Genomic DNA, 27,302 nt, shown 5'->3' on the forward strand with positions numbered 1-27,302 from the left:
ATTCTGGTAATCTGACAAGACTAAGAATATATCCTTTCTACCTTCTAAGTAATATCGCCAGTATTTAAGTGCGTCAACGATTGCTAGCAGCTCTTAATCTAATATAGAATATCTAGTTTCTATATCTATAAACTTTCTTAAGTGATAGGCTACTGGTCGCTATAACCCATCTTCATCCTATTAACTTAGGACCGCTCTGAGAGCATATTTGGAAGCATCTATCTCAACTTTTATTAGCTTTTTCTCATCAAATAATTGTAGTACTAGTATAGTTATAACTAATTTCTTAAGCTTATTAAAGGCCTTTTGAGCGTCTTTAGTCCACTGAAATTCCTAAGAAGTGACGCCAGCATTTTCCCTTTTCTTAGTGAGTTCAGTAAGTGGTACTGTAATCCTTAAATATCCAGGGATAAACTATTAATAATAATTTATAAATCCTAAAAATGCTTAAACTTGCTTAATAATTTATAGTTCAGGCTATTCCTTAACTCTTTCAACCTTTTCTGGATTTACTTCTAATCCCTTTTCTGATATAATTAGTCTAATAAACTCGATTCTCTGTTTATGGAACTCGCATTTGGATAATTTAAGCCGTAAATTATGTTTCTTTAGCGCTTTCAAGACCTTTCAGATATATTCGACATATTCTTCAAGCATCCGGAAGTATACTAATATATCGTCCATATAGACCTCAACATACTTGTCCAAGTATTCCCGTAATACATGGTTTATATATACTTATATAGTAGCTAGGGCATTTATAAGCCTAAATAGCATCACCCTATACTAATAGTACCCTTAATAAGTACTAAATACTATCTTATACTTATCACCCTACTTAATCCAAATTTGATGGAATGCTTCCGGTATATCAAACTTCGTGAACTATCGAGCTCCTTGGAGTCGGTCTTATAACTCCTAGATTAATAATAGTGTTATATCATTCTTCACTATAATACTATTCAGGTGTCTATAATCCATACAAAGTTGTAGTCCACTATTAGGTTTAGGTATATAGAATACCAGATATCTTACAGGAGACTTAGATTCTTTAATAAAACCTCTTTTTAGGTTTTCATCCAAGTACTTATCTAGTGCTTCTCTTTAGTCTGCCCTAAGTAGGTAAATACCAAATCTTTTTAATTAAGATCCCTCTTTTAGCACTATTTCGTGATCAAATGGCTGGTGTGGTAGTAAGGCTTCTTCTAGAGCCTCCTTCTTGAAAAGTTCCGCAAATTCTTTATACTCTGGAGGAATTTGGAATACTGTCTTCTGCTCCCCTTAGAGCTGCTAAACAGCTACCGCCTCTACGTCTTATATACTCTGCCACATAAGCTTTTTCGTCTGCCCTCCAGTATGCTTCCTAGCCTAGGTAGGATATTAATCCTTAACCAGAGACACAGTTAAGGTTGACCAGTCGATGTGCGGTCTTTCATCCTAGAGCCATAATAATCTAAGGATAATATCTAAATCTCTAATATTAGTAATATCAAATATCCTACTAACCTTTTTACCTAATATTATTATATTAACAGTTGTCTCATACTCAACCATACCTTAATCTAAAGTAATTAGGGTTCCATCAGTAGTAATAAGTAGATATGGATCCTTTTTCTTGTTCAAAGGTAAATTCCATTCTCTTATATACCAACTGCTTAAGAAGTCTGCTATAGCTCCTAAATCAATCATAGCTATAGTAGAATTACCTACAATCTCAACTTCTACCATTAGCTTACTTTCCCTTAACTTATTGAGGCTTCAAGATTCCTTCTAAGAATCAACTATTACACCCCTTAATAGTCAACCTCCTCATTTCCTGAGAGGTAAGGGTGCTCGCTTTCACCGTCATCAAGCGTTTCTTCGCCTGACTCCCATTCCTCAGAACTTCCATCCGGGTTAGATATTATCTTGGTTACTTGCAGGTTCAGTCAATATAACTTCTACGGATCTTTAGAGTCTGGATCTGCATTTATCTGAAGTCTAATTCGATATAGGTCCTTAAACAAAACCCATATAATAGCCCTTCTTGTTGAGTTATCTATCATATAGATAAGCTTTATAATATATTTATAGATATTTTTTATTATTTTATTCTCTTTAGGGTCAAGATTTCCAATCACACTTTAGATTCCTTATTATAATAGTCTAATATCAATCAATATATGGTTATTATCTATAGTTCCCTATTACATCACTAGTATACAGTGTCTTGGACATTGACAACTCCAAGCCATACAAAGATTAACTGGAAGATGCTCATGGTATACATAACAATCATTACCCTTAATACCCTTAATCTAGAGTATTCATCACACCTATATAAAAGAGACTTTAGGTGGTCCATAAGGATATTCCCATAATAATTCTCCTAAATCCTTATTCTTACTATGCTTCCAGAATCCACAATCTTAGACTTTACAATAACTAATTAGTAGTGCCTAATAGAACTTATAAGTCATATTTATCTGAATATCAGAATACCATTCTAAGATTCTATAAATCATAGTCTTATCCTATGGTCCTATATTTTGGTTTGGTCCCCATCAGTAAATATTATAAGAGCCTTTCTTAAGTATAGCAATCTTCCGTGCCTGCACGCCTGTTCCCAGAGTCTTGATTAACTGTTTCTTAAGCTTTAAACAATTTTAAGCAAAATATCCTAGTTGACCACACTTAAAATAATTTCCCATGTTTTTCTTAAAATTCTTAGGCTTTCTTAGGGCTTGATCACCCTTCTAGAGTTTATCTATCTCTATAGGCTGCAGTCTATAGTAATCAGTAGAGTATCATAGTCTCCTATAATTAGATTAGTATTTAGGCATCTTTCCTTACTTATTAAGCTTATTTTTAAATAGAATAGAATTAATCCTAATCACTAATTCAATAAGTTCTATAAGAGTAGATATCTCCTTCTCCTTAAGCTGTAACTAGGCTTTAACTTCTAGCTTAAGTCCTGTGAAAAACTTGGTGTGAAGTGCATTATCGTTCTATTTTAAAATTACCACCTATTTCTTGAATTCGACCGCGTAGGAACTCACGTCTGACTTCTGGCGTAGTTCCAACAATTTCTTCTCAGCTAAATGAGCCTCATCAACTCGCTAAAAGTACTAATCTATCTCTCCTATAAATATTAAATAACTCTAGAAGATTCTCTTAATATTATGCGGAATATCTCCTTTCTTCAGGATATATTGATTAACTTGCCTTTAGATCCAAGTATATATATTTCCCCTTAGGTAAGAAACAGTATATATAACTTTCTTTTCTTCAGTGTCAAGCTTATCCTGGTTCCAATAAATATAGATTCTAAGTTAAGACCTGAAAGCTTTATATTTAGATCATTCCCCTTTAAAAGGTTCAGGTAGATTAACTTTTGGTTGAGCCATATTATTATTAAAGAGATTCTTACTTCCAGAATCAGAGTTTAAGTTAGATAAATTAGAGTTGTCAAACAATTGAGCATCTGGTAGGACTTCCAGATCTCTTAGTGGTGGAGGTGGTGGTAGTACTACTATTCTATATATTAATAGCCTAGCAGCACCAGTAGTTAAAGTAACCTTAACCTTCTTCTTTAGTGGACCAGACTGTTGTTGACTTCCACTACTTCTCTTAAAGACAGTAGACATAAGATATTGTTCCTTACCCTATCCAATAATTTAGTGATTTAACTTTTATTAGGAATACTTTCCTAATACTGACTAGCTTCACTAATATAAGCCACTTCGGAAGGGTTTAGCTTCCTAGAGCAGAGGAATAATGTATAATAAGAGCTTATTGTGGAAGGAATATAATAAGATAGTTATGTTTATGACTTAGAGTAGTCTAAGCTTCAAGAGTATGAGAATGTATTCAAACTAACTACTAGCTATGCTAGATAGTTAAATCACAAAAAGTGTTATATCAGTAGAGACAGGATGTTTATATAGACCTTGTTCTTGATATCCTTGTTGCCTTATTCATTCTGATCATTCTTGGCGAAGTGATCAGAATGATTACTCTGACCAATCAGCAATATCCTAGTCACCGGTCATTGGTTAATGCGCTCATTTTGATCATTTTTCCAAGAATGATCAAAATGATCACTCATGTGACAGATCACGTGTTACTTCGTAACAGTGTGTATGTATATACGCGTATATATATATATATATATAAATAGTAGAAGAACAAACTTTAGGATATAAAAGAATTTATATCTTTACTAAGTATCAGAACTATAATATTATTACTATATAATAGTAATAAATATGATAATATATATAGTATAATATTAAGATATAATAATAATAATAAATAGTAGAAGTAATAGATAGAATATACCTAATATAATACTATACTAGCAGAGGAACATAATCTTAGTAAGTCTGGGGACCAGACTATGGAAAGGGGGGAAGAGTTGTGAGGAATAGAGTAGGAATATATGCATGGTATGGCTGCGCTTAGGCTACAGGTTATATACTTTAGGGGGAAGTAATATTTAAGCTATATATAGTATCCACCTTAGTTTTACTCCTTAGTTATCAGTTTTAATACTAATCCATACTTATTGCTCCCCATCCTGATATCACGCTTACATTCACCCCTTACATACTTGCAGATACCTTGAGCTTAGCTGTGAGGAACGGAGTAGGAACATACGCACGGTACGGCTGCGCTCAGGCCGCGGGTCACGTGCTCCAGGGGGAAGCAGTATTTAAGCTACGCATAGTATCCACCTTAGTTTGACTCCTTAGTCATCAGTTTTGATACTAATCCATACTTATTACTCCCCATCCTGATATCACACTTATATTCACCCCTTATAATTCTGACAACTCTTTACCAAAATAAAGGCATAGGCCCGGTATCAGGATGTCAGAATAACTGCGCGACGACAGCATCTCCATACCTACTATTAAACCAGAACCCTTATTATTAACACCATCAATTGACGAGCAAATCAGAGAACTAAAGAAAAGAGAAGCAGACCTTCGAAGAAAGATCCAACTTAAAGAACTAAAAGAGAGAGTGGTATAAATAGAGGCTATAATTAAAGAGCAGTCGACTTGTAATACCCCTACCACAATTGAAGATAGTCAACTAGAGAACACCAATGTTAAAACCCCTGAACCAACGCCATCAAGCACTCTATCTCAAGGGAAGGACATCTACCCAAAGGACCTTCCAGAATACAAGGGAAAAACACTGCAGGAGTATACCAACTGGATTGACTGCGCTATGAACGCGTTTTGACTGGCACCTAGGAGATTTATATAAGAAAGTGTTTGGGTTGCATGGGCCCAATAATTTCTTATAAGCTCCTTAAGGATAACTTGGTCTGACCATACCAGAAATAAAGAAGATAAGCTGAGTATATGGGAGGAACTTACAATATTCCTGCTTGACAAACTTGAAGATCCAGGAAACCGCGAGCTAAGCATCTATATGGCACACGCTCGAGCAACCTAAAGAAAGGGCCAAACTGTGGCTAACTTTAAAGCATACCTTACCTCTTTAGAAGCCTAGATAACTACTACATGGATAGAGAAGGAGAAACATAATAACCTTATTACAAAACTTAGATTAGACTTACAGTATTATCTAGTAAGCCTGCTAATAATGCCAGAGACGCGCAGCAGCGTCATGACGCTGCTCACGAGGTGGGAGAAAACCAAGAAGAAAATGGAGATGGAGACGGCGAATGTGGGCTCAAAACGAAAGTTCGGCGATAGTAATACATTCCCTAAGCGTAATCAGAGTGGGGAACCAGTGAATCCAAAACGCAAGTTAGAAGACCCTGAACTATCCACTAATAAAAAGAAAGAGTTGAAAATAAGATGTTACAAGTGCGATAAGTTTAGATATATGGCACGAGACTGTCGCAAGCCAAAGGGAGAAATGACTGATAAGGGAAAAGCGTTAGGGTCGCATTGATCTCTACGTATATAACCTGCACGGAGTTTGAAGCCGTAGGGAAAGCAATCAATATAAGTAGGATAATTAAGGGCTTTACCAGCAGTAAGAATATCAAAATTGTATTGGACTTAGAAGCTGATGTCAGCCTGATAACACCAAGACTTGCGGAGGAGCTCAACCTCCCAGAAGCAGATATACGCATGCCTCACCTGCGTTGGGGGGGCGTTACAGATATTGACTGTTTTAGGGTATATAAAATTAAACTATATTTACAAGATATAAATAAAGTCAAGAAGACTATACCAGCGATTACATTTATAGTAGACCAAGGGCAATCATATATTATCCTAGGTATGCCTACTATAAAGCAACAAGACATTCTCCTCAATACAGGACAGGAGAAGTAGTACTTTAAAGATACAGTACTAACAGTGCGCATGATAAGCGCAGAGGAAGAGATTAATAAAGATAAGTACTATAGTATATTCCTCCTAAGCATAAAGCTGAAGAAGGCGTAAGTGGAACATATGCTGCCTAATAAATTACAAGATTTTATAAATGTCTTTAAAAAAGAAGCTGCAACAATATTGCTAGGCCATAAGAGTACAGACCATGTAATCAAGATGATGGCAGAACCGCCGTATTATCCAATCTACCATATGTCGGCAAAGGAGCTCAAGGCTCTTAGAGAATATCTCAGTGAGGCGCTGCAGAATAGGTGGATAAGGCCCTCCACGAGCCCTGCAGGCGCACCCGTTCTGTTCGTGCCAAAGAAGAATAGCGAGCTACGCCTATACGTAGACTACAGAGGCCTCAATAAGGTCACCATCAAGAACAGACACCCCCTACCACTTATTTTAGAGATCCTGGACTAACTAAGTGGCACAAAGATTTTCACAAAGTTAGATCTTAAGAATATATATTACAGAATATACATCAAGGAAGGCTATAAGTGGAAGACAGTGTTTTGCACGCGCTACGGCCACTATAAGTACCTGGTGATGCTATTTAGTTTAGCTAACGCGCCTGTAATATTCCAGGCATATATTAATAAGGCGTTAGGGAACTACGTTGATACCATATGTATCATGTACCTTAACGACATCCTTATCTACTCAGAGGACTGGGAGTCCCACGTGCAGGATATGCGTGTAATACTTGCGCAGCTGCAAGCACATGACCTATACTGCAACCTTGAAAAGTGTGAGTTCTTCACTAATGAAGTTAAGTTTCTCAGCTTCGTGGTCAGGATGGATGGTATGCGCATGGATAGAGCAAGAGTAGTGACCATTGAGGAATGGCCTACACCAACAACCCTGAAGGAAGCATAAATATTCCTTAGGTTTTGCAACTTCTATAGATAATTTATTAAAGATTACGTAAAGATTATAAGGGGCTTAACTAACCTTATAAAGGGAATGAAAAATAGTAAGCCGACGAAACCATTCAAATAGACTGAAAGTACAGAGCAGTTATTTCAGATATTATAAGACATGTTTATAACAGCACTAGTCATCAGATATTTTGATCCAGAACTACCAATCAGGGTAGAGACAGATGTGTCGTAATTCGCGATAGCAGGGATATTATCCTAGTATGACAGAGAGGGCCAATGGCGCCCAGTGGCATTCTATTTATATAAGATGAAAGATGCTAAGATAAGGTACAAGATATATGATTAAGAGTTGCTTACAATTATAGAGTGTTTCAAGTAGTGGAGGCATTATCTGGAGGGAAGTGCTACCCTGATTGAAGTCTATACAGACCACAGAAATCTAACTGGACTTGCAAGGGTTGCGCAGCTTAATAGCAGGTAAGCCAGATAGGCTATACTATTAGTGGGGTATGACTTTGTCCTTCACCACCGCGCGGGTCCATCTAATCCCACAGATGCGCCCTTAAGACGCCCAGACTATATGATGGAGGAAAGACCGTTAAACGACCTGCTTCCAATACTATACCAAAAGTTGGCGGTGTTACCAGAAAGTACTGTATATGCAACCCTGGTACTTAAAAACAGATTAAAAGCGATTAGGTATACAGGGCAACAGCCAGGGACTAGTCTAGAGTGCAGGGAGGCGAGCCCCTATGGCGATGCTATGACTACGGCCTTACATGGTCTTCGCATATTCTGGATATAGGAAGAGTGCGGGCATCGTGGGCAGCGAACAGCGGGGCAAGTAGGGAAAAGTACCTACCCACGTTGTGTCGTTGTGAGAGCTATGGAAGGTAAAGCAGCCTATATGGAAAAGGAGATCCCCAATATTCTATAAGAACTATAAGCTTAATATGAAATTACTAAAAGCAAGCATAACGCATTAGAAGAGTGAGTTAGGAAGAGGGCAGGTGATTAGTCAGTGAACCATTAGGATATCCTACTGTTCTAGGGTCGAGCCTATATACTGGATAACCCGGTAGTGAAGTTTGAGCTTATGAGAAGGTACCATAATAACCCTTATGCAGGACACTTTAGAGCAACCAAAACAGTTAAACTCTTAAGCAGAAAGTACCACTAGCCATTAATACGCCAGGACGTGCAAGAATATATGCGGATATATAACGTGTGCCAGCAGGTGAAGGTGAAGAGACACCGCCTGTATGGCGAATTATAGGCGCTACCTGTACCGGAACGTCTATGGACAGAGATCACCATGGATTTCATGAGTGGCATCCCGCCATCTAAGCGCGACGGTAGCGTATATGATGCTATCTTGGTGATCATTAATAGATATATAAAAATGGCACTCTATACCCCAACTACAAAAGATTATACAGCCATAAATATTGCTGATATACTACTTAATAGGGTTATAAGAAGCTTCAGCTTGCCTAAAGGTATTGTCTCGGACTGAGACCCGAAATTCACGAGTGAATTCTGGTTAGAACTATACTATACATTATACATATGTAGATATATGGGAACCGCATTCCATCCGTAAACTGACGGACAGACAGAATATCAAAATCAAATGATTCAGGAATACCTGCGCGCATACTGCGGAGAGCACCTAAAAACATAGGTAAAACTGTTGCCAATTACTAAATTCATATATAATAACAGTATTAATATATTAATAGGCACAACCCTATTCTTTACACTATATAGGTTCCACCTAGAGGTCTATTATGATATTGAGAATCAAAAACAAGTACCAGATATGCAAGAGCGAGTGAAGCAACTCCATAACGTCTGTAAGAAGCTAAAAGAACACCTTACCAACGCAAGCCAAGAGCAAGCAAAATACTATAACCGCAGGCATGAACCGATGACGTTTAAAATAAATAACCTCGTCCTACTATCAATAAAACATCTACATCTGAGGTACCAGAGTAGGAAACTTACACCATGTTTTATTGGACCATTTAGAGTCCTTGAACCAGTCGGTATATAAGTATATTAACTACAGCTACTAGTATTATAGAAAGTCTGGAATATATTCTATGTCTCTCTACTGGAAAAGTACTATCAGTGTATAGGCAGTGATAACACAGCGGATCACCTGCCACTCCCAGAAATCATTGATGATGAGGAAGAATGGGAGATAGAAGAAATCCTTAACAAGAAGAAGCGCAAGGATAGTGTATAGTACCTGGTTAAGTGGAAGGGTTACCCTGCAGAATATAACTAATAGTTGCTAAGGGAAAACTTAGATAATGCGCAGGAGAAGCGTGATGAATTTGATAACTGGTTAAAGAAAAGACATATATAGAATATAAGAGATGAATAATATATACCATATATTAAAAGAAACTATGCTAAATATATTACATAAATTAAAGATATAAGGACCAGGTCCTTAATCGGAATAATTGGAAGAAAGCTCCACGACAGAGCTCTCGCGGTGACAGGGGGTAAACCCACCCCGGCTTGATAAAGGCGCCGCAGGCGGAGGTGAAGCGGCGGTATGACGCCGCTGGCGAGAAGAGGCCGTGGGGTCAAGAGAGGAATTAGGCCTGAAGGCCCGGCGACCATGGTGGCGGGAGGAGAAGACGAGCTCGGGTGGAATTTGGGGGACGCCCCCCAAATAACCCAGTAGTATACCAGCCTAAATAAATTAGTAGAGCTAATATACTAGTAGAAAACTACACCTATAGGTGAAGACGGAATCCCAGCTAGGGCATTTATGCCCTGAACCAGTTATCGTATTTGGCCCAGCAAGTCGCGAAACATCACCTCCAGGGTTGGGCAGTGGTGACCGCCCAAATGGTTATCGCGGGTGATAAACGCCTCAACTGCGGTTCTGTAGCGTGTGAATATACGCACGTACTCTGCCCAGTCGACCCGGACCATCGACGTAACACCCACCTTATAATCTTTAAGAGCTCTTGTGAGCTCAATGAGACGGGCCAGGCAGTGGCCAAATTATGGTGGGACCTGTTTATAGTGAGATAAAGCAACAGAAATATAATTATAATTATAGAGCTTGAACCTCTTCACATTTATAGTACTAGCGCGAGCACCCAGTATACTTCTGGAATGCAGGCATATCGCACTCGAGGACGAGGTCAACGTCCTTACTGCATTGGAGGTAGATAAAAACGTCCACCTCTGCCTCGTTCCCCTCCTCTAGTTAAAATAGGGTTTCACCCCTACCTTAAGGAGATGATGACCCCGTCACCTCAAAAGCAACCCGGCGACGGTGACTGGGAGGCTCCGGCGCCGAGACACTGTTGCCGCGATGCCGACGCCTGGAACTTGCCTTGCCGTGCCGGGATACTAATGGTGGCGGTACGGGGGTCGGGGAATAAGGAGACAGGGAGTGAGGGCGGGGAGCACGCCCATATCCAGAACTTGCCTCACCGCGCCGAGGAGTTGATAATAGTGGCGTGGGTGTTGGTGAAGGAGGAGTCGGGGAACGAGATGAGGAACGCCTATAACCCGCACCCAAGGAGCGAGGCGTTGACGAACTCCGTCTCGCCCCCAACGAACGAACGGCTGACCGCTGTGAAGATGCCATTTTTTTTATATGTGTGTGTGTGTGTATATGTGTGTGTAAGTGTGTGTGTGTGTATATGTGTGTGTTTGTGTATATGTGTGTATATGTGTGTGTATGAATGGTGGAAGAACAAATTTTGGAATATGGAAGAATTTATATCTTTATTAAGCATTAAAACTATAATATTGTTGCTACGCAACGGAGATAAATATGATAATATATGTGGCATAATACTGAGATATAATAATAATAACAAACGGTAGAAGTGACAGACGGAACGCACCCAACATGATACTACACTAGTAGAGGAACACAATCTTAGCAAGTCTGGGGACCAGACTATGGAAGGGGGGGAAGAGTTGTGAGGAACAGAGTAGGAACATATGCATAGTACGGCTGCGCTCAGGCCGCGGGTCACGTGCTCCAGGGGGAAGCAGTATTTAAGCTACGCACAGTGTCCACCTTAGTTTGACTCCTTAGTCGTCAGTTTTGATACCAATCCATACTCATTGCTCCCCATCCTGATATCACGCTTACATTCACCCCTTACATTAGCGATGTATAGCTGGTGCGGTATTAAGGCACACATGACTACTTCGCATATATGTATTTATGGCTGTTCAGAGGAGAGACTCTCAGGAGCTAGCGGATATTCTTGAATTAAACTGTCTATCTCACACTTCTGTCACCAATCCCTTACAGACAGGATATTTTTATAGACTAAAATTCAATATCCTTATTGCCTTACTTATTCTGCTCAGAATAAGCAAAATAATCACTTGCACTAATTAACAGTGCCTTAGCCATTGACCATTGGTTAATATGCTTATTCTGCTCATTTTAAGCAAAATGATCAGAACAGTCCACACATGACTACTCATGTGTTACCTCGTAACACGGTACCGTGCGTATGTTCCCACTCAGTTCCTCACAAAAATCCTCTAAGATAATTAGTAGAAGCGCTTATTCTATTTAAAATAAGCGAAATAATCACTTCACGTGATTCCTCGCGTGTTACTTTATAACAGGTTAGTAGGGTAAAAAAAGAAAACGCGACTCGATTTAGAACACAATACTTGAGTAGCAAAGATAAAGGTTAAGATAAGGTTGTTTCTGAACAATAGGAGAACACTGAAGGACATGAAACAGACCTAAATTATCTTATTAGGCTTGTATGTATCCCATTTCCCTTCCTTTTTGTGTGACCCAATCACGTATATCTTCCCATCGCCGACATGTATGCATCCGTTCAGTCTGGCCAAGTAACACTATGCTACTGATTCCATCATTTTGAGTCTTTAACATGACAGGCTTTAGTGTTACAGGTGTTAAATCTCCATAGCACATGATTGCTTGTCGCAGTTGATCTATGCAATGATCAATATGCATTTTCTCAATTTCTGGTGGAAAATGCATTGTGCCTTTATCGTATTCAGCATATATTTTCATACGAAGGGCATTTAGACAATGCAGACTGTGCATCATATCTATGCCTCCGTAAAATCCTTCTTCAGGCACGATTTCATTTTTCGATATGATGTTTAGATTTGGTTGATCTTTATCGGCATTCAGCCAATTCAGCTCAGCTGTGCTGAAGCGAAAATATCTGCCTATTATATATAATAATTAGTGTCTGAGATAACATTGGTTTCGAGAGAAGTACCGAAGGTCAAGTTCTGCCAGTTACCATCGATTTCAGGGCTGGGTGAACCCACAAAACGCGCTTCATTTGGATCAAAATATGCATACAGGGAACCATCCCCATCATCTCGAATAGCACTTGTGAATCTTCGTCGTTCTAACCGTATTGATGTCCTCGCATTTGATAACTCTGTCTCGAATCCATCTTTATAGCTGTCCCCGTTTTTGCACATCTGCGGGTGCATATGCTCTAAGACCAGTACGAAAAGGGAAACTAATGTTGTCAAAAACCATAAATTCAATGAAATTGCTTTTGAAGATAGAATATTCCTGTTATTCTGCTGAGATAGAGGAGATGAATCCTCCACATCTCTTATAAACGGATCATAAATATGATGCTCTTCTTCGTCAATAAATGCCATGTTGAAACCTCGTTATATGAGATCTGTAAAAAATGCTGAAACCTAGATTTTATGGAGAAAAGCGATAATGGAGGTTAAAATAACTTAAGCATACAAATATTTTTAATAAATGAAGTCATGAATCGATAATCTCAACCATCATAGTTTGGTACAAGCTTTCACATTTTAGATTAGATCTCTTTAAACGGTGTGTGGGAAACCAGAGTTAAATAGGAGCCAGACTATCTATAGTTAGTGCTACTTGATAACTTGCTCTATTAGTATTCTATATTTGTTTATAACTAGTGTCTAACATGCTTTGATTATACTTGCTATAACTGCTTTTTTTGATAAATCTTATTTTAATAATTAAATTATATGCGAAGTAATAGGTATCTTTAGAGATGTTTTATGTAAAGAACATTTACCAAACATACCGTTCATATGATGAAATTATTACATCACTATTACCAAAAATGTCCTATGGACAATGAAATGATTTAAAGGATTTAATAAAGATTACGCGATGAAATCCTTATTTCTTTTTAATAAGAACTTATTGTAGTCCAAAATGCATTACAAGCTATTTCCTGTATGTATCATGCAGCCACTCTCTGAGCATGAGGATGGCTAAAAAAGCAGGCTTTTCCAAGACAACTACCTGATATAGCTGAGTGCCATAACATACACGTATACTACGTGGTGCGCTAAAATCAACTATGCTCACTAACGCACTGCTTCATTAATTTTCTGTGTAGTACTCAGACTATCTCCTCTAGACTCTCGCATTGCTTTTTTCTTCAACCATGTCTCGAGAAGCACAGCCTTAATCGTCTCTTCCCCTTCTCGAAAGTTTGCAGCAGCAACTTGGGTGAGAGACTCGACCTGTTCCGGTGTCCATATAAGGTTGAAGGATCTGGCAAACTTAGCCGTCAAAGGGTCGAAGCCTTTGACAGCATTCTCATTGGGGAGAAGCGGAACGTAAATCATAGTGCAATCTTTCTTTGACGGTGGTGCAGGAGGATTTACGATCACATTCCCATATAAGTCGACTACCGTTTCTGGGCGGTGCTCCATTATTGTTCCATCATAGATTTGGGCATACATATCTTTTAAACAACCAGATTCATTTGTAGATCCGTCCTTTTTTGGCGAACTGCGCTTGCAAAATTGCAATTTGCGACGGCTGCCGATTCGGTTTATGTTTGTTTGAAATAAGTTGCGGCGGACATCGCTCGAAGCGTCCACCGTGATTATCACGTCGACTTTGCGAGATGGATGTAGAAGAACATAAGTAGGACAATTGTTGTCGACGCCAGCATCTATCAGATGCAATCTTGGAAATTGGGCAATAGATAGATCCGCGTCAGTTTCGCTTTTACTTTTGTCATTCGCGTTAAGGCGACTATACGCAGTTAGATGGTCTAGGTCATGATTCAAATATAATGTAGAGTGATTGCTTACAAAAGGAAATTATGCTCATTGCATGCGTGAATTGGGTGATGCATTTGAAAGATGCGCATGCCTTGCTCTCCCCAAAACGTAGTCACGCGTCGCGCTATTGCGCGTATTAAATTGCCAAAGAAGCCTGAAGACAAATTGCGCTCGATGACGTCGACATACGACTTCAAGTGTGCGGCGGGTGCGCTAGTGCATAACCCAAGCAGCAAAGCTAATGACTGTTCGGGGAGCTGTGTTTGAGATTTCCCACCGTAGAATGGTCTGCCGAATCCCCAAGTTGGGACCCAAGCTTGGAGCTCGTCACATCCAACCTCAAAAGGCGTCATTTCAAACCACTGAAACCATGAGTCTTGCATCACACCTGAGGTTATCCATGGTCTCTCATGTCTCACAGCTGTGAGAATTGGTAATGGTTGCTTTCCGTCCTGCAACAAAGCATTTGACCACTTGAACCACTCAGAGTGGTACCCAGCGACTTCTTTCTTTGTATCAAGACCCGGTCCGCCAGGTGTCAGCGCAGGGTCTTTATGCAAAAAAAGATAACCAGTTGTGAGTACCGAGTAGAAATCCATAGCCACAGTATTCAAGCCACTTTTTCTTTTTTGAATCAATGGGCCAAGAGTTGCATACGCTCCTTTGGTGAGTAATTCCCGAATGGCATGATACGAGAACGGATGGTGCGGGTGAAGGCGATGTTTGCAATGTTCAATAACCTTACTCATGCTTGCTTCACCGAATGTATAGTATGCTGCAAGTGACCAACATGACCCAGAGGTTCCGGCTACATACGTGAACGTATCCCATAGTTTCGCCTTCTTGGACTCATTGCAAAACCCAAGCACGGTGATCATTGCACGCAGTCCACCTCCTGACCCTCCAAGAGCAATGGTAGGGACATCATCAGGATGAACTTCCTGAGGATCAATCGCCATATATTTTGCAAAGGCCTTATGAACGAATTTTGTTCGTGAGGCCAAGAAATCTTGCTCTTCACGACACAGTTCTAGACCACGACGGACTTCGGCAACCCTCGAAACCTCCGGGTAGCGTTTTGCATCGCTGATGGCTTTGGTCACCGCCGCCTCAACCGCAAGTAAAGCATGAATGATTGAATTTCTCTTCCAGCCTGGAATGAGAGATTGGAAAGCCCTTTCCCAAAGCGTCAATCGAGATTTCCTAGCTCTTGAAAGACGGGAAGTTGCAGATTGGTGATTTTCAGATGTACATGACTTTGATGAATCATTATATCTGGCTCTTTGGAGGAGCAAACAGTTTTGCGAAAACCGAAGCGGGGATGATGGCTTCATCAGCCATGTGAGGTCGCCCTACGTTCGCAACGTTTCCAAGAAGCGGTCAGTCACAAGGGGTAGGAAAGAAGTTCTTTATGCAGAATAGTTATTATCACGAATTCATCAATCTCCGAAATTGATCTCGGAAAATTGTTTACATCCTTTTACGTTGCCACGGCTGGTGCAATTGACGAATAGTAAGCGAGAATAAGGAAGCGTGATTACCCTAGTCGGAGGATCTTTCCAAATTTACCCGAGCCACCCAACAAGCACTCTCTTGCGCATGAAAGGAAATGCAGCTAATAAGCTAGCTGAGCGAACCGACTTGAAATTCAAGGCATTTTGATGAAAATTCAGCGAAGTTATCAATGACAAGCTGAAATTCGGGTTCGTAGACAGTTTTTTCCGGTTGATCTTTTAAACAATCACAATTACAATCTATAATCACTTTCATAAACCATAGTGCCATCTCAAGTCCGCGTTCAAAAGCTGTTTCGAAGCTCCTAGACTAGGGTTTAGTTTTCTTGAGGCAGGCTAACCCTTTGAAATCTGCCACTCAGCTATGTCTGTTATGAAGTGACGGCATGAAACAACTGAGAATTGTTGGACACAAACCTCAGTATCAAGAAAAAGGATTGAAAATTCGACACCCAAAAAAGATATGCTCTAATCCTCCGTTTCAATGCTAAAAGATGTTAGGAGGGACCAATCGCGACCTCTTTGCGACAATCGTAGCGAGCTCTGCAAAGGGCATGGAACTCATCAGTTCGAACATTTGAACTTGCGCCTCAAGGAAAGTAGATAACCAGTTGCGAAGCTCAACAGCAATAAGTGAATCCATCCCATAACTGGCAATGGATCGATCCTGACGAATTTCGTCAACAGGGATAGCTAGTAATCGCGCCAATTTCTGTTTCATTGCGAGCGTTGTTGTCTCGATCGCCTGATCCGCAACGGTGCAATTACTCAGGATGGCGTGTACGTCAATGTGGCCGGTTGAAACGTTGTTGCTTTCTTCTCGGTGGCTGTCCTTGGACCATATATGAGAGAACTTAGAGTCGGGTCGTTGTAGAGCCGTTTCGGGGTTGTCGGACTTCGGATCGGCTCTGCTTATGCCGCAAAGGAGCTGCGCTTGACTTGGTTCGTTTGCAATAGGATTCTTGATGGCTTCTTCAACAGTAAGGAGGTACTCTTCAAGTTTATATGAAGTGAGACCTTGGCGTCTCACAAATTCTGCTGCAGATTCGTTCTCTGCCGTATATCCTTCTCCTTCGACAAACCCAACGTCAATCGATCGACCTAAATTGATCAGCATCCAGTCACATGTCGTGTGCGGTAAGAACATACCCGCGAGCCCAAGGCCTGCCCGGTATCTAGCGAATGCGTCCTGAAACGTGTTTCCTGCGCAGTAATTGCCCTGGCTGAAAGACCCGATGACGCCGCCACTACTTGAAAGAAGAACAAAGAAATCAAGCGACCGCCCAAAAACTTCGTGCAAATTCCACGTTCCATGGACTTTAGGCTCAATTGCCATGCGCCAATCTTCGTAAGTCATATTTTCCACCCGAGAGTCACGTAATACCATCGCACCTTGGACGACTCCTCGCACTGGATACTTGCCACAACGAAGCTTGATTGCTTCGAGAGTGGATTTATCAGTCACACTCCCTTTGTGTATGGTTATTTCAATACCGCGGCCTGACATCTCTTCTAACAACTCTTGTACGGCAAGGCTTTCCGCGCCAGATCGTGACAGGGTCACGATTCTCCTTGCGCCAAGCTCAACAAGAAGTCGTATTGTTGCTTTCCCAAGACCGCCAGTTCCGCCCACTACTAAGTACGAACTGTCTTGTCTTAGCTTCGGAGGTGAAGGCTTAGAAGGTTGTACCTAGTCGCATATGTTAAAGACAGGAACAATATCTTCGTGATGAAAACGACGTACTTGAATCGAAGCTTCTTTATTGAGGTCGATTAATATCTTTCCGATGTGCTTGCCAGCCTGCATCATTCTGCATGCATCTTCCAAATGAGATACCTGCATGATCGTGATTGGGCTTACTGCTGTGATTTTCTCCTTGCGAAGGAGGTCAAACACGTCTTGCATCACCAGTCCTAGTTTATCTGGGTTCCTTTTACCAAGCAGCGCAAGATCAACGGAAGCAAAAACAATATTCTTTTCAAGCGCACGCATTTCCAGTCGACTCTCCGAAGACGTTAAATCTTTTTTGCCAATTTCCACGAATCGGCCAAATGGGGAAAGAAGTTCTACGCTTTTTTGTAACGCTTCGCCGTCAAGTGAGTTCAGAACGACATCCACCCCTTCACCGTTCGTCCTGCGGAGCACTGAGTTATAGAACGAAAGCCCACGGCTCGAAAAGATATTTTCCAACGGAATGCCAAACTTCGCATTGATGAAGTCGCGCTTATCATCACTTCCGACAGTGACGAAAATCTCGCCTGCCTTGTAAATCTTTTGAGCAAGCGTTATGGCCGCTTGTCCAACAGCACCTGCTCCTGAATGAATAAGCAATCGCTCGCCTTTCTGAAGTCTTCCGCACTCTTGCAGGCCGTAAAGCGCTGTGGCAAAGGCGATACCTGTTGCAGCTGCGGTTTCCAATTCAGTGATTTCTGATAAGCGATGTACGTTTGCTTTGTGGATATTGGAGATGGTTGCAAGGCCGTCGAAATCACAAACATAAACCAGGTCACCAATGTTAAACTGCTCGCGCACGTTTGCACCAACTTCAATGACTTGACCACTTCCTTCAAGAAGAAGGGCAGTATGGCCCTCGAGTTGGCCCATTGCAACCATTATGTCCTTGAAATTCAGAGACAGGAATTTCATCTCGACACGAACCTCGTCTGCTCCTACACACCTTGCGTGTTTCGGAAAATCTTGCCAATATAGTGTATCCAAGAGTCCTGGCACTTGAATATTGAGTCCAAGTGCTCTGTTTGATGTGAGAGCCTTCTGTGCTTGTGGGTGAAACGTGGAAATTCCGTCCTTAATCATGTTGTACGTTTCTTTGTCCTCAACAAGCCTGGGAACAAGAATGTTGTGGTTCCGAATAGCGAATTCCCATTCGGTGGATGTCTCGCGGTATTGAGAGCTGAGTATTCGTCGAGAAATGGTGAATATATGGCTAGCGGAACTATCCTCCCATTCCATAGTCGTCCTCAAGCTGGACTTAGGTTCCAAGTCGACTGTTGTGAACTTGATCGCGTGGTTCTCTGTTTGTAGGCAGCGTGCAAGGCCAGTTATCAAAGATCTCATTGGATCAGTACACTCAACAGTCGCCCCAGTTGTAACCCATATAACTTCACTCGCAACCTTGCAAAGCTCCCGTATCCTCTCCCACTCTGTCTCAGAACATGTCGCCAGGAACGGATCGATCACCTCAAGAAGGACGATTACCGATTGACCATCTGGTTGAAGTGCAGACAAATCAACTAGTCTGTTTAAAATTCCAGCATTCTCCAGTAATTTTGAAAGCCTTTCAGCAATGCGCTGCTCTGCAACTCGATGCAGTATTTGAACAATACGTACGTCTTCACCGTCTTCGGTTGAAATGCCCGTACTTGGTGTCACTACCTCTTCCGGGCTAGACAGATCCATATCAACTTGCACCATTGATCCTGTGGAATCTGAATCCACCGACAAGCGCGTAGAACGCGGTTCTACATTTTGTGATGGCCGGCCGGCGGTGGATATCATTAGACTCATCTCATGTTGCTCGTCCTCGTAATCTCGAAGTTCCAAGTCAACTCCCGTGAAACCGCAGCTTTGAAGATTCTCATGCCAGCTACTTGTAGTAAGCAAAGGGCCTCCTTTTCGGCCATCAGTCGATAGCCACCATCCTGGAAGCATTCCGAATATTAAACCAGTGTAAAGTGTCAATGACGTAAACTCCATGAGAGCTAAATGACCTCCCGGCTTGAGTAGACTTCGTACATTATTCAACGTGTGACGGATATCTTTTGTAGCATGCAGAACATTTGTCGCAATTACAAGGTCATACGATGCCGGCTTGATACCCTGCTGGTCAGGCCAGAGTTCAATGTCGAGTCGTTTGTACTCTACGACATCATCGAAATTTGCAAGTTTGTCCCGTGCCTTGTCAAAAAATCCTGTTGAGATGTCTGTAAAGGTATATCGATCGAGCTTAGGTCGACCAGAACAATCCGTTCTCTCAGCCAATGCTTCGAGAAGAGGCAAAGTAGTACTTGCCGTTCCCGCTCCAATCTCCAGAATGCGCATATTTGGATTGCCGAATTGGAGAAACTGCACATACTTCGTCAATTGTCGATGACCTCTGTCGTAATTGTCGTAGCTATACATGGAATATAGGTGGTCGTTCTGCCTAAGCAAGTCTAAACCATCAACCTCGCCACGCAAGACTTCAACGAGATGCGGGCCGATATGAGCCAAGGTTTCACCGTGGGGTCCAGCAAGCTTGACTTTTGCTTCTAGGTTCTCATCCGAACTAACTGAAGAGATAGCAAATTCCGCGCTTTTTGTCTGCATCCATTGTAGAAAATCCTTGTGGTGGCCTTTGATTTTGACATGATCCTCTGGGCAAAGGGAACTGAGTGTGTTATGAATCAAAGTCTTTGCGTATTCCTCACAAATTTTGTTTGAACCAACTGATTTAAGTTCGTTCTCTTTTAGGCAACATATTTCTCTGATAGTTTCTGGTTCTGAGAAGACAGGGTCTACAGACCACTCGATACGGTGCGTTAGGGATTGGCCTGCCGGGCGATGCGAGATTCCTGGATGGAGTGGTCCGCCTGAGCTCGCCAAAACCAGACCTTTGACTTTCATAAACACAGGTGCTGTGTTTGAATTGTATCCTGCCACAACGGCATCCGCAGTGACTTTCGACCGACCGTATTGCTCCAGCTTCGTTGTTACAATGAGCTCTTGCCCAGGACGCGAGTGAATCTCACTGTGCAACTCCAAACTGTCAATTGAACCCACGACAACAGAACTCCCAAGAAGGCCGGCGACTTTCATGATTGGGAAGACTGACTGGATGCAAAGGTCCAAAGTTGATGGGTGGATACAATGAGCCTGTTGGTACTGACTAGGCATGGTAGATTTTGCATCCGGAATGACAACGCGACATAGAGATTTTGACTCAGAAGCCTTGATATGCTTCAGATTTGCAAATAGACCATTGTAATGAAGACCAATTGTTTTGAGCTCGCGATAAAGCTTCGTAGGGTTGATTGGCATGTGACAGGCCTCAGAAACATCTCGGAGAAACTTCAAAGACTCTTCATCGGTAAGGTCCCGTCGCTTATTGAGCTGAGTTTCAGCGCTTATCAATCCTCGACAATGCTCTGTTGATTCTCCATTGTTTGAAATAGAGAAAACGCGAAATTCTTTCCATGTACCCTTTGCCCCGTGTCGTCGCAGTGCGATCATCGTTTCCACGGCCGAATCTTCTGGAATAATAAGAGCACTTCCGAAATGGAGCTGGCGAAATTTTATGTGCATGTTTTTCCAAGGTGTGTTTGCTCGAATGAACATCTGTTTGAGAGCTTCCAAAGCCATGGAAATAAATCCTGCAGCAGGAAAGACAATAGACTCGGCTATTGTGTGCCCAGAGAGCCATGGCTGCTCTTGAAGGCGGAGGTAATTTCTCCATGTTGGCTCTTCCGAAATGCTATCAACACTGCTGGTTCCTAAAAGGTCATGTCTGGCGAATTGTCGAAGTCGATGATTCAAACTCCTTCTAGATTCGCTCCAGAAGGGGGTCTTGTGCGACCAACAGTACGTGGGTAAGTCAGACAGAAATCGCTTTTGTAATGTGCCATAAGGGTCGTTAATAGCATTAAAGTTGAGTCTGCGGAAACCTTTCTCGAAAAGCTGTCCAGCTGTTGCAATCGATGTTTTGCTAGAATCCTGTGGTCGTTTGAGGACGGATACGTAATCAATTCCATTGAGGTTCTCTCCTTTTACGATTTGCTTGATTGGTCCAGCGAGTGCCGAGTGCGGACCAACTTCAACCACCACGACGCGACTCCTTGATTCTTCTGCTTGCACCAACTTCAATACACCAGTCATGGCATCCACAAAACGCACTGGAGAGGTCAGATTCCTGCACCAGTACCGTGCGTCTGTTTCTTTGTGTTCGATTTCTTTGCCATCAACAGATGAAACCATCTGAATTCCCTGGTGCTTCCGATGGCATTGTATATCTTTGATGGACGCCCAGTAGTCGTCCTGGACGAGTTCCATATGATGAGAATGATAAGCAGCGTCCACAACTAGTCTTCTGTTGAAGAGTTGGTTTGCGTTGAGAGCGTCTTGGATCTCAGATACAGCTGTTTCATCTCCTGAAAAAGTAACACTGCTAGGAGAATTCTCGCATGCAAGGACTACTTTTCCAGTGCCTTGTACCTTCGATGCATATTCTTGTGCGTTGACTGGGGAAATTCCTGCAGCAAGCATGGCACCATGTAAGTTTGTGTACTTCTTTTTCAATTTCAAGACGCTCTGGCCGCGATGATAAGCAACTTTTAGAGCGTCATCAACAGATATCATTCCAGCAGCATATGCCGCAGCAATCTCGCCCGAACTGTGACCAACGACCCCATCTGGCACAGCGTTCCAAGATGCTAACAAATCAACCAATGCGATCTGTACGGCAGTGCAAGCTGGCTGGGATAGCTCGGCTTCATTGATCCTGGAATCATCTTGCTTACAAATTTCGTCAATTAGGTGCCACGGCGCACCGAGCTGTAAGAGTATGTCTTCAGACCGTTTCATGGATGCCGCATATACTGGCTCAGTGCGTAGAAGCTCGCGCCCCATACCAGGCCATTGCGCTCCTTGCCCACTAAATGCAAAGCAAAGCTTTACGGGCTTCACATGGCTAACCACGCGATCCTCGCCCCTCGCGTGCTTCTCGAGACCTTCAACTAGCTCCTGTCGGGTCGTGGCCGTTATAGAACACTTATAGTCATGATGAGAGCGTCTACTGAGAGTCAAAGCCAGGCTGCTCAACGCGTATTGTGACTCCTCCATGGTGTCGACAAAGCTCTTCAGTCGTCTAGCAGTCTCGCCCAACCCGGACTCGTGAGCATGCGAGAGAACAAAGAGCCTTGGCCGTTGGCTTTCTGAGCGATCTTGGGATGCACGTGTAGTCTGATTCCGGTTGACATATTCGTCTGCAGCCTCAAGAATAACATGTCCATTGGTTCCGCCATATCCGAAGCTATTAACAGACGCCCGTCGAACGCAATTAGACGGCCACTCAATCAAATTGATTGGGACCTAAGGGAGGAGTCAGGCTACTAGTCTCATGAGCATGATCATAACTAACCTCCATATTCCATTCACAAAGCGGCAAATTTTTATTTGGCTTTTGGAAAGTTGGATTAGGTGGAATCGCCCCTTTCTCAAGAACAAGTACGGTTTTGATCACACCAGCTAGACCAGCCACACTCTCTGTATGGCCAATATTTGCCTTAACGCTCCCGATCAAGAGCTTTGAATCACGTTCGCCATTGCAAAAGACGTCTTTCAAAGCTGTAGCCTCGATTTTGTCTCCTAGCGTTGTACCGGTTCCTAGTTCATGTCAGCAAACCGAGGGGCATTTCGCAGCAAGCACCATACCGTGTGCTTCCACGTAACAAGTGTCTTTAGGGTTAAGTCCTGCCATTTCGTATACCTTCTTGATCATTCTTGCCTGTGCTTCGCACGAAGGCATCGTAATTCCCGGTGTACGACCATCCTGTATGACACCACTGGCACGGATCACAGCTCTGATGGCATCTCCGTCATGCAAAGCCTGTTTCAAAGACTTCAACATAACTGCGGCTACTCCTTCACCCCTTCCGAAGCCATCTGCTCGCTCATCGAACGAGTAGCACCGTCCATGCGGAGACAAGAAGCTACGAGTTTCAGCAAAAGAAATCCAATGCGCCGGAGAGAAATGTGTTCCTTACGACATGGATGACATCACTGCAGTCTGGTCTGGATCAAGAATAAGATTTGCACCTCCTACAAGCGCCTGTGTTACCTCTCCATTGCGAATCGTCTTACAAGCCTCGTGTAGGGCGACTAAGCCGCTGGAGCAAGCCGTGTCAAGCGTGATGCTTGGTCCGCGAAGATCGAAGAAATAAGAAATACGATTAGACAGCATTGACGGTCCCTAATCGCTTAGTCAGGGTCGAACCTATAAGTTATTAAACTCTTTCCGCACATACTGTTCCTGTAAAGCGATAACTATTCAGATCAGAGACGGTAATCTTCTATGCAAGAGCGAGGAGCTTACCCGGGTGAGGTTTCGGAATCTCGGCCTAAAATCTTTTCGTAATCATGATTAGATATCGCACAGAAAACAGCAGTGTCAGAGCCGGCTAAGTTATTCATTGAGATACCGGCATCCTCGAACGCTTCATAGGCAACTTCTAACATCATTCGGTGCTGAGGATCTATGGCCTTAGCCTCAACGTTGGAAATGCCAAAGAAGCCATTGTCGAACAGAGCGGGGTCCTGCTTGAGGAGATGAAGGCCACGAGTGTTGAACTACTTTATGTTAATTGAATATGGTGAAATGCGAGGAACTTTCTGCTTACCGAGCCACTTAGATCTGCTTGGGGATGCCAAAATGCATCCATTCTGAATCGATTGCCTGCATTACTAGACCAGCCTGTAAGGCCTCTGGACAACATCTGCCAAAGGGATTCAGGAGATGTTGCCGTGCCTGAGAATCGACAAGACATGCCGATGATGGCAATGGCGTCGGCATCACCATCGATCATGGACGTGGTTACAGGCGCCATACTTGGAGTTGAATCCTGCTGGAACTTGTACTTTGTATCTTAAAATGACGGATATCAACACAGCGAGTAAAATTAATGAAGACTCCATCGGTTATTTTGCATGAGAGGCTTTATATAGCATTCTCCTTTGTACATCAGCAGACTTCTGGCTCCACCCTAGCTCGCTGCACGCAAGCGACCATCCTATCTACCTTCGGGATTTGTTGAAGAACCCGGCAAGGCAGCCTTGTCTTCCACGTCAGGCAACCGGTTACCAGAAAGGCAATAGTGCAAAGGCAATTGCGGCACGTTGTCTCCATAATTCACTAAAAACAGGCCTCGATCAGACACCGTTTGCTTCTGTTAGTAAACGCCCTTCGGGCCATCTCGCGGCGCCATGTCCTTCTCGTATCACTTGCTAAAGTCGACTAGATCTGCATCCTCGCTTGACCGTTCGCAAGCACATGGTACTGGGTCAGCCCAATTGAGCGCCTATTTCATCTGGCTTTACATGGATCAAAGCAAAGTCCAAGCACTGACAAGGTCACGAGGGATCTTTTGCGAGCTGGGATTCTATGCCCCAAATAGAGGTCCTTTCAAACTCGTCATATCATGGATGATAACTATTGAACCACGTGGTTCAATAATTTCAAATCAATCGAAATCTTTTCAGACTGGGTAATGCCTAATGTTGTGATCAGAGCCCGCTGTGGGATTAGAAAACTCAGATAGAACAAGACCGAATCTGGTACAGATTTAAGCATTGCTCTTCGGTTGTCTTTCCAAATGTAGCGAGAGTAAAGCAAATCGAACGCTCGAGAAAGGACGATCAACGTCGCGAGTGGGTTTGGCACGATTCTCGCAGGGAAATTCGCCAGCTATACCTATTTAAGGACCATCTGCAGTAATACGCCCAGACCTCAACGCAGCTGGCAACAAAGCTTATCTGCAACCTCAGCGCAAGCGACTTGAGTATAATTTCTGGACAGGTCATCTTCTGAAAGGGCTTTAAAATCGCGACAATGGCTTCTTTACATCCATCGATCAAAACTGGTGTAAACCTGAAGTCCGATCGATTTGAAAGATTGTCTGAAAGATATTTGAAGAGCTTGCATTGCAGCATCATTGATCCAATCCTCTATTTCCAAAGGACATAACACGTTGACAATATATTCTTCTGAAATACATCATGATATCTGAATTCATACGACCTACCATCCCATTAATTCCGGGATTTACGAAATTGCCTCCTCTTGATCAAGTTGAGGGACGCTTCATTGTTCCTCCCATTCTAGTCTTTCGCCTTGATGCGCCAGATGCGCGGGATGCGATCATTCAAGACCTGCGAGATGGGTTAGCAGCTACTATCGAGGAGATTCCATTCATCGCTGCAGATGTCGTGCCTGACGAGGTGGAGCGTGGAACCATAAAGCTGGAGACCGGAGAAGATGCTGGCGTATGGTTACACATCCATGAGTTGCCGGAAATCGAATTCGACAATCTTGAGCGTCGACATTTTGCGCCTCTCAACTTCCCAGTCCTTGAGCTAATGCCCGAACCAAGAAAGCATGACTGGCAGCGAAGCCCTGTTTTGACTATCCAGGCAACCTTCATCACAGGTGGTCTCCTACTGGCAAGTAGTCTTCTCAACTCCATTCGAAGCATTCTGATAATTTTTATGGCAGGTCTTCAACTCACATCACTCAGTGATGGATGGTAGGGGAATGTCCGTGTTCGGAAAGACGTGGGCAAAGCATGTCGGAGCCGTGTCCGAAGGGCGGCATGCACCGAGAGCTTTGGCACAAATCGATCGCATTCAGGCATTTGGTTTCGGGAGCATGCGCCGCTGCATGCAGTTGAGTGACTTTCCGAGCTATCGCATAACAAAGCAAGAATGGCGATCTGCGTTGCAGCGGGAGCTGTTGGAGACCGCATTAGCTCGTGATACGAGTCATCCCAAGTTCGAACTTCTTCAGCAGTTACATCTATCCTACTGGACCATTTCACGAAAATCGTTGTTAGCGATTAAACAAGCTGCAGTCCAGTCCGACGCAAGCGGCCCCCTTTTGACGGATAGCGCTGTTATCAGCGCTCTTCTTTGGCGCCACATCACTCGAGCTCGGCAGCTATCTCGTCGGGGTGTTCGAGCAACGTGCTTGCTGAATGTCGTCAACGTTTGTAGGAGGTTGAATCCACCTTTGCCACTTGACTACCCTGGAAACGCACTTGCCCACGCAAAGACGTCCGCAACACCCACAGAAGTGGAGTCAGAAAAGCCTTTGTATGAACTAGCTCGCCAAGTGAACGACTCGATCGACTGGTGGACGTCGGAGAGGATTTGGGGTCTCATTGGAGCCATTGACGCAACTCCACACGTTGGAAAGGTGTAAGTGTAGATCAGCGGAGCCGAAACAATTCATCGCACTAATTACTCGGCTTAGCGAACCTGCAATGGATAACTTTCAAGGGCCGGACCTGGAGATCACCAACAGTGGGTCATTCGGCGATTTGCTGCACTTGGAGTGGAGTTCAGATTTAGGAAAAGCAGTCTGCTTGAGGTTTCCGTATGTGCCAATCTACGACGGTTGGGTGAATGTCCTGCCTTCGAGTGATGATAGTCCAGTAGAACTGCTTATAGCGCTAGACAAAACCACTGTAGCTCGCCTCCGTGAAGATAAAGATTGGGCCAGCTTTGCTACAGAGTACGAATAATGAGAGCATTGTCGATCCAGTTCGATGTCAATTTCCCACATCAGCTACTGGTTTGGATCTCCAGTGCTCTCTCCGTGTACAAGATATTTCAAAGATCATAGAGGATACTTTACTGATTTTATCGTTTACTACCTAAAGATATAGTGTTTACTCACATCCGCACCCACATTCCTGTTGCTTATCGTCCCAAT

The 27,302-nt window shown here is 42.8% G+C and overlaps 3 protein-coding genes across 3 annotated transcripts; 1 reads left to right on the forward strand and 2 right to left on the reverse strand.

The window, feature by feature from the left end:
- Positions 1-13,470: 13,470 nt before the first annotated feature.
- PV09_07239 (uncharacterized protein) lies at positions 13,471-15,267 on the reverse strand (the record flags this gene model as incomplete). Its single annotated transcript, XM_016360983.1, has 2 exons — positions 13,471-14,279; positions 14,339-15,267. The coding sequence occupies 2 exons, from the start codon at positions 15,265-15,267 to the stop codon at positions 13,601-13,603; spliced, it is 1,608 nt and encodes a 535-aa protein (XP_016211059.1). The 3' UTR covers positions 13,471-13,600.
- Positions 15,268-16,088: 821 nt separating this feature from the next.
- PV09_07240 (uncharacterized protein) lies at positions 16,089-24,420 on the reverse strand (the record flags this gene model as incomplete). The annotated part of the gene is made up of 9 exons (XM_016360984.1): positions 16,089-16,923; positions 16,972-17,512; positions 17,567-22,906; positions 22,956-23,200; positions 23,249-23,526; positions 23,581-23,786; positions 23,842-23,860; positions 23,910-24,163; positions 24,214-24,420. 9 exons carry the CDS (start codon positions 24,418-24,420, stop codon positions 16,310-16,312), a joined length of 7,704 nt encoding a protein of 2,567 aa, XP_016211060.1. The 3' UTR covers positions 16,089-16,309.
- Positions 24,421-25,588: 1,168 nt separating this feature from the next.
- PV09_07241 (uncharacterized protein) lies at positions 25,589-27,111 on the forward strand (the record flags this gene model as incomplete). Its single annotated transcript, XM_016360985.1, has 3 exons — positions 25,589-26,032; positions 26,085-26,785; positions 26,841-27,111. The coding sequence occupies 3 exons, from the start codon at positions 25,589-25,591 to the stop codon at positions 27,109-27,111; spliced, it is 1,416 nt and encodes a 471-aa protein (XP_016211061.1).
- Between the last annotated feature and the right edge of the window lie 191 nt (positions 27,112-27,302).

The sequence above is a fragment of the Verruconis gallopava genome (genome assembly GCF_000836295.1).
Source record: "Verruconis gallopava strain CBS 43764 unplaced genomic scaffold supercont1.28, whole genome shotgun sequence".
NCBI lineage: Eukaryota > Fungi > Ascomycota > Dothideomycetes > Venturiales > Sympoventuriaceae > Verruconis > Verruconis gallopava.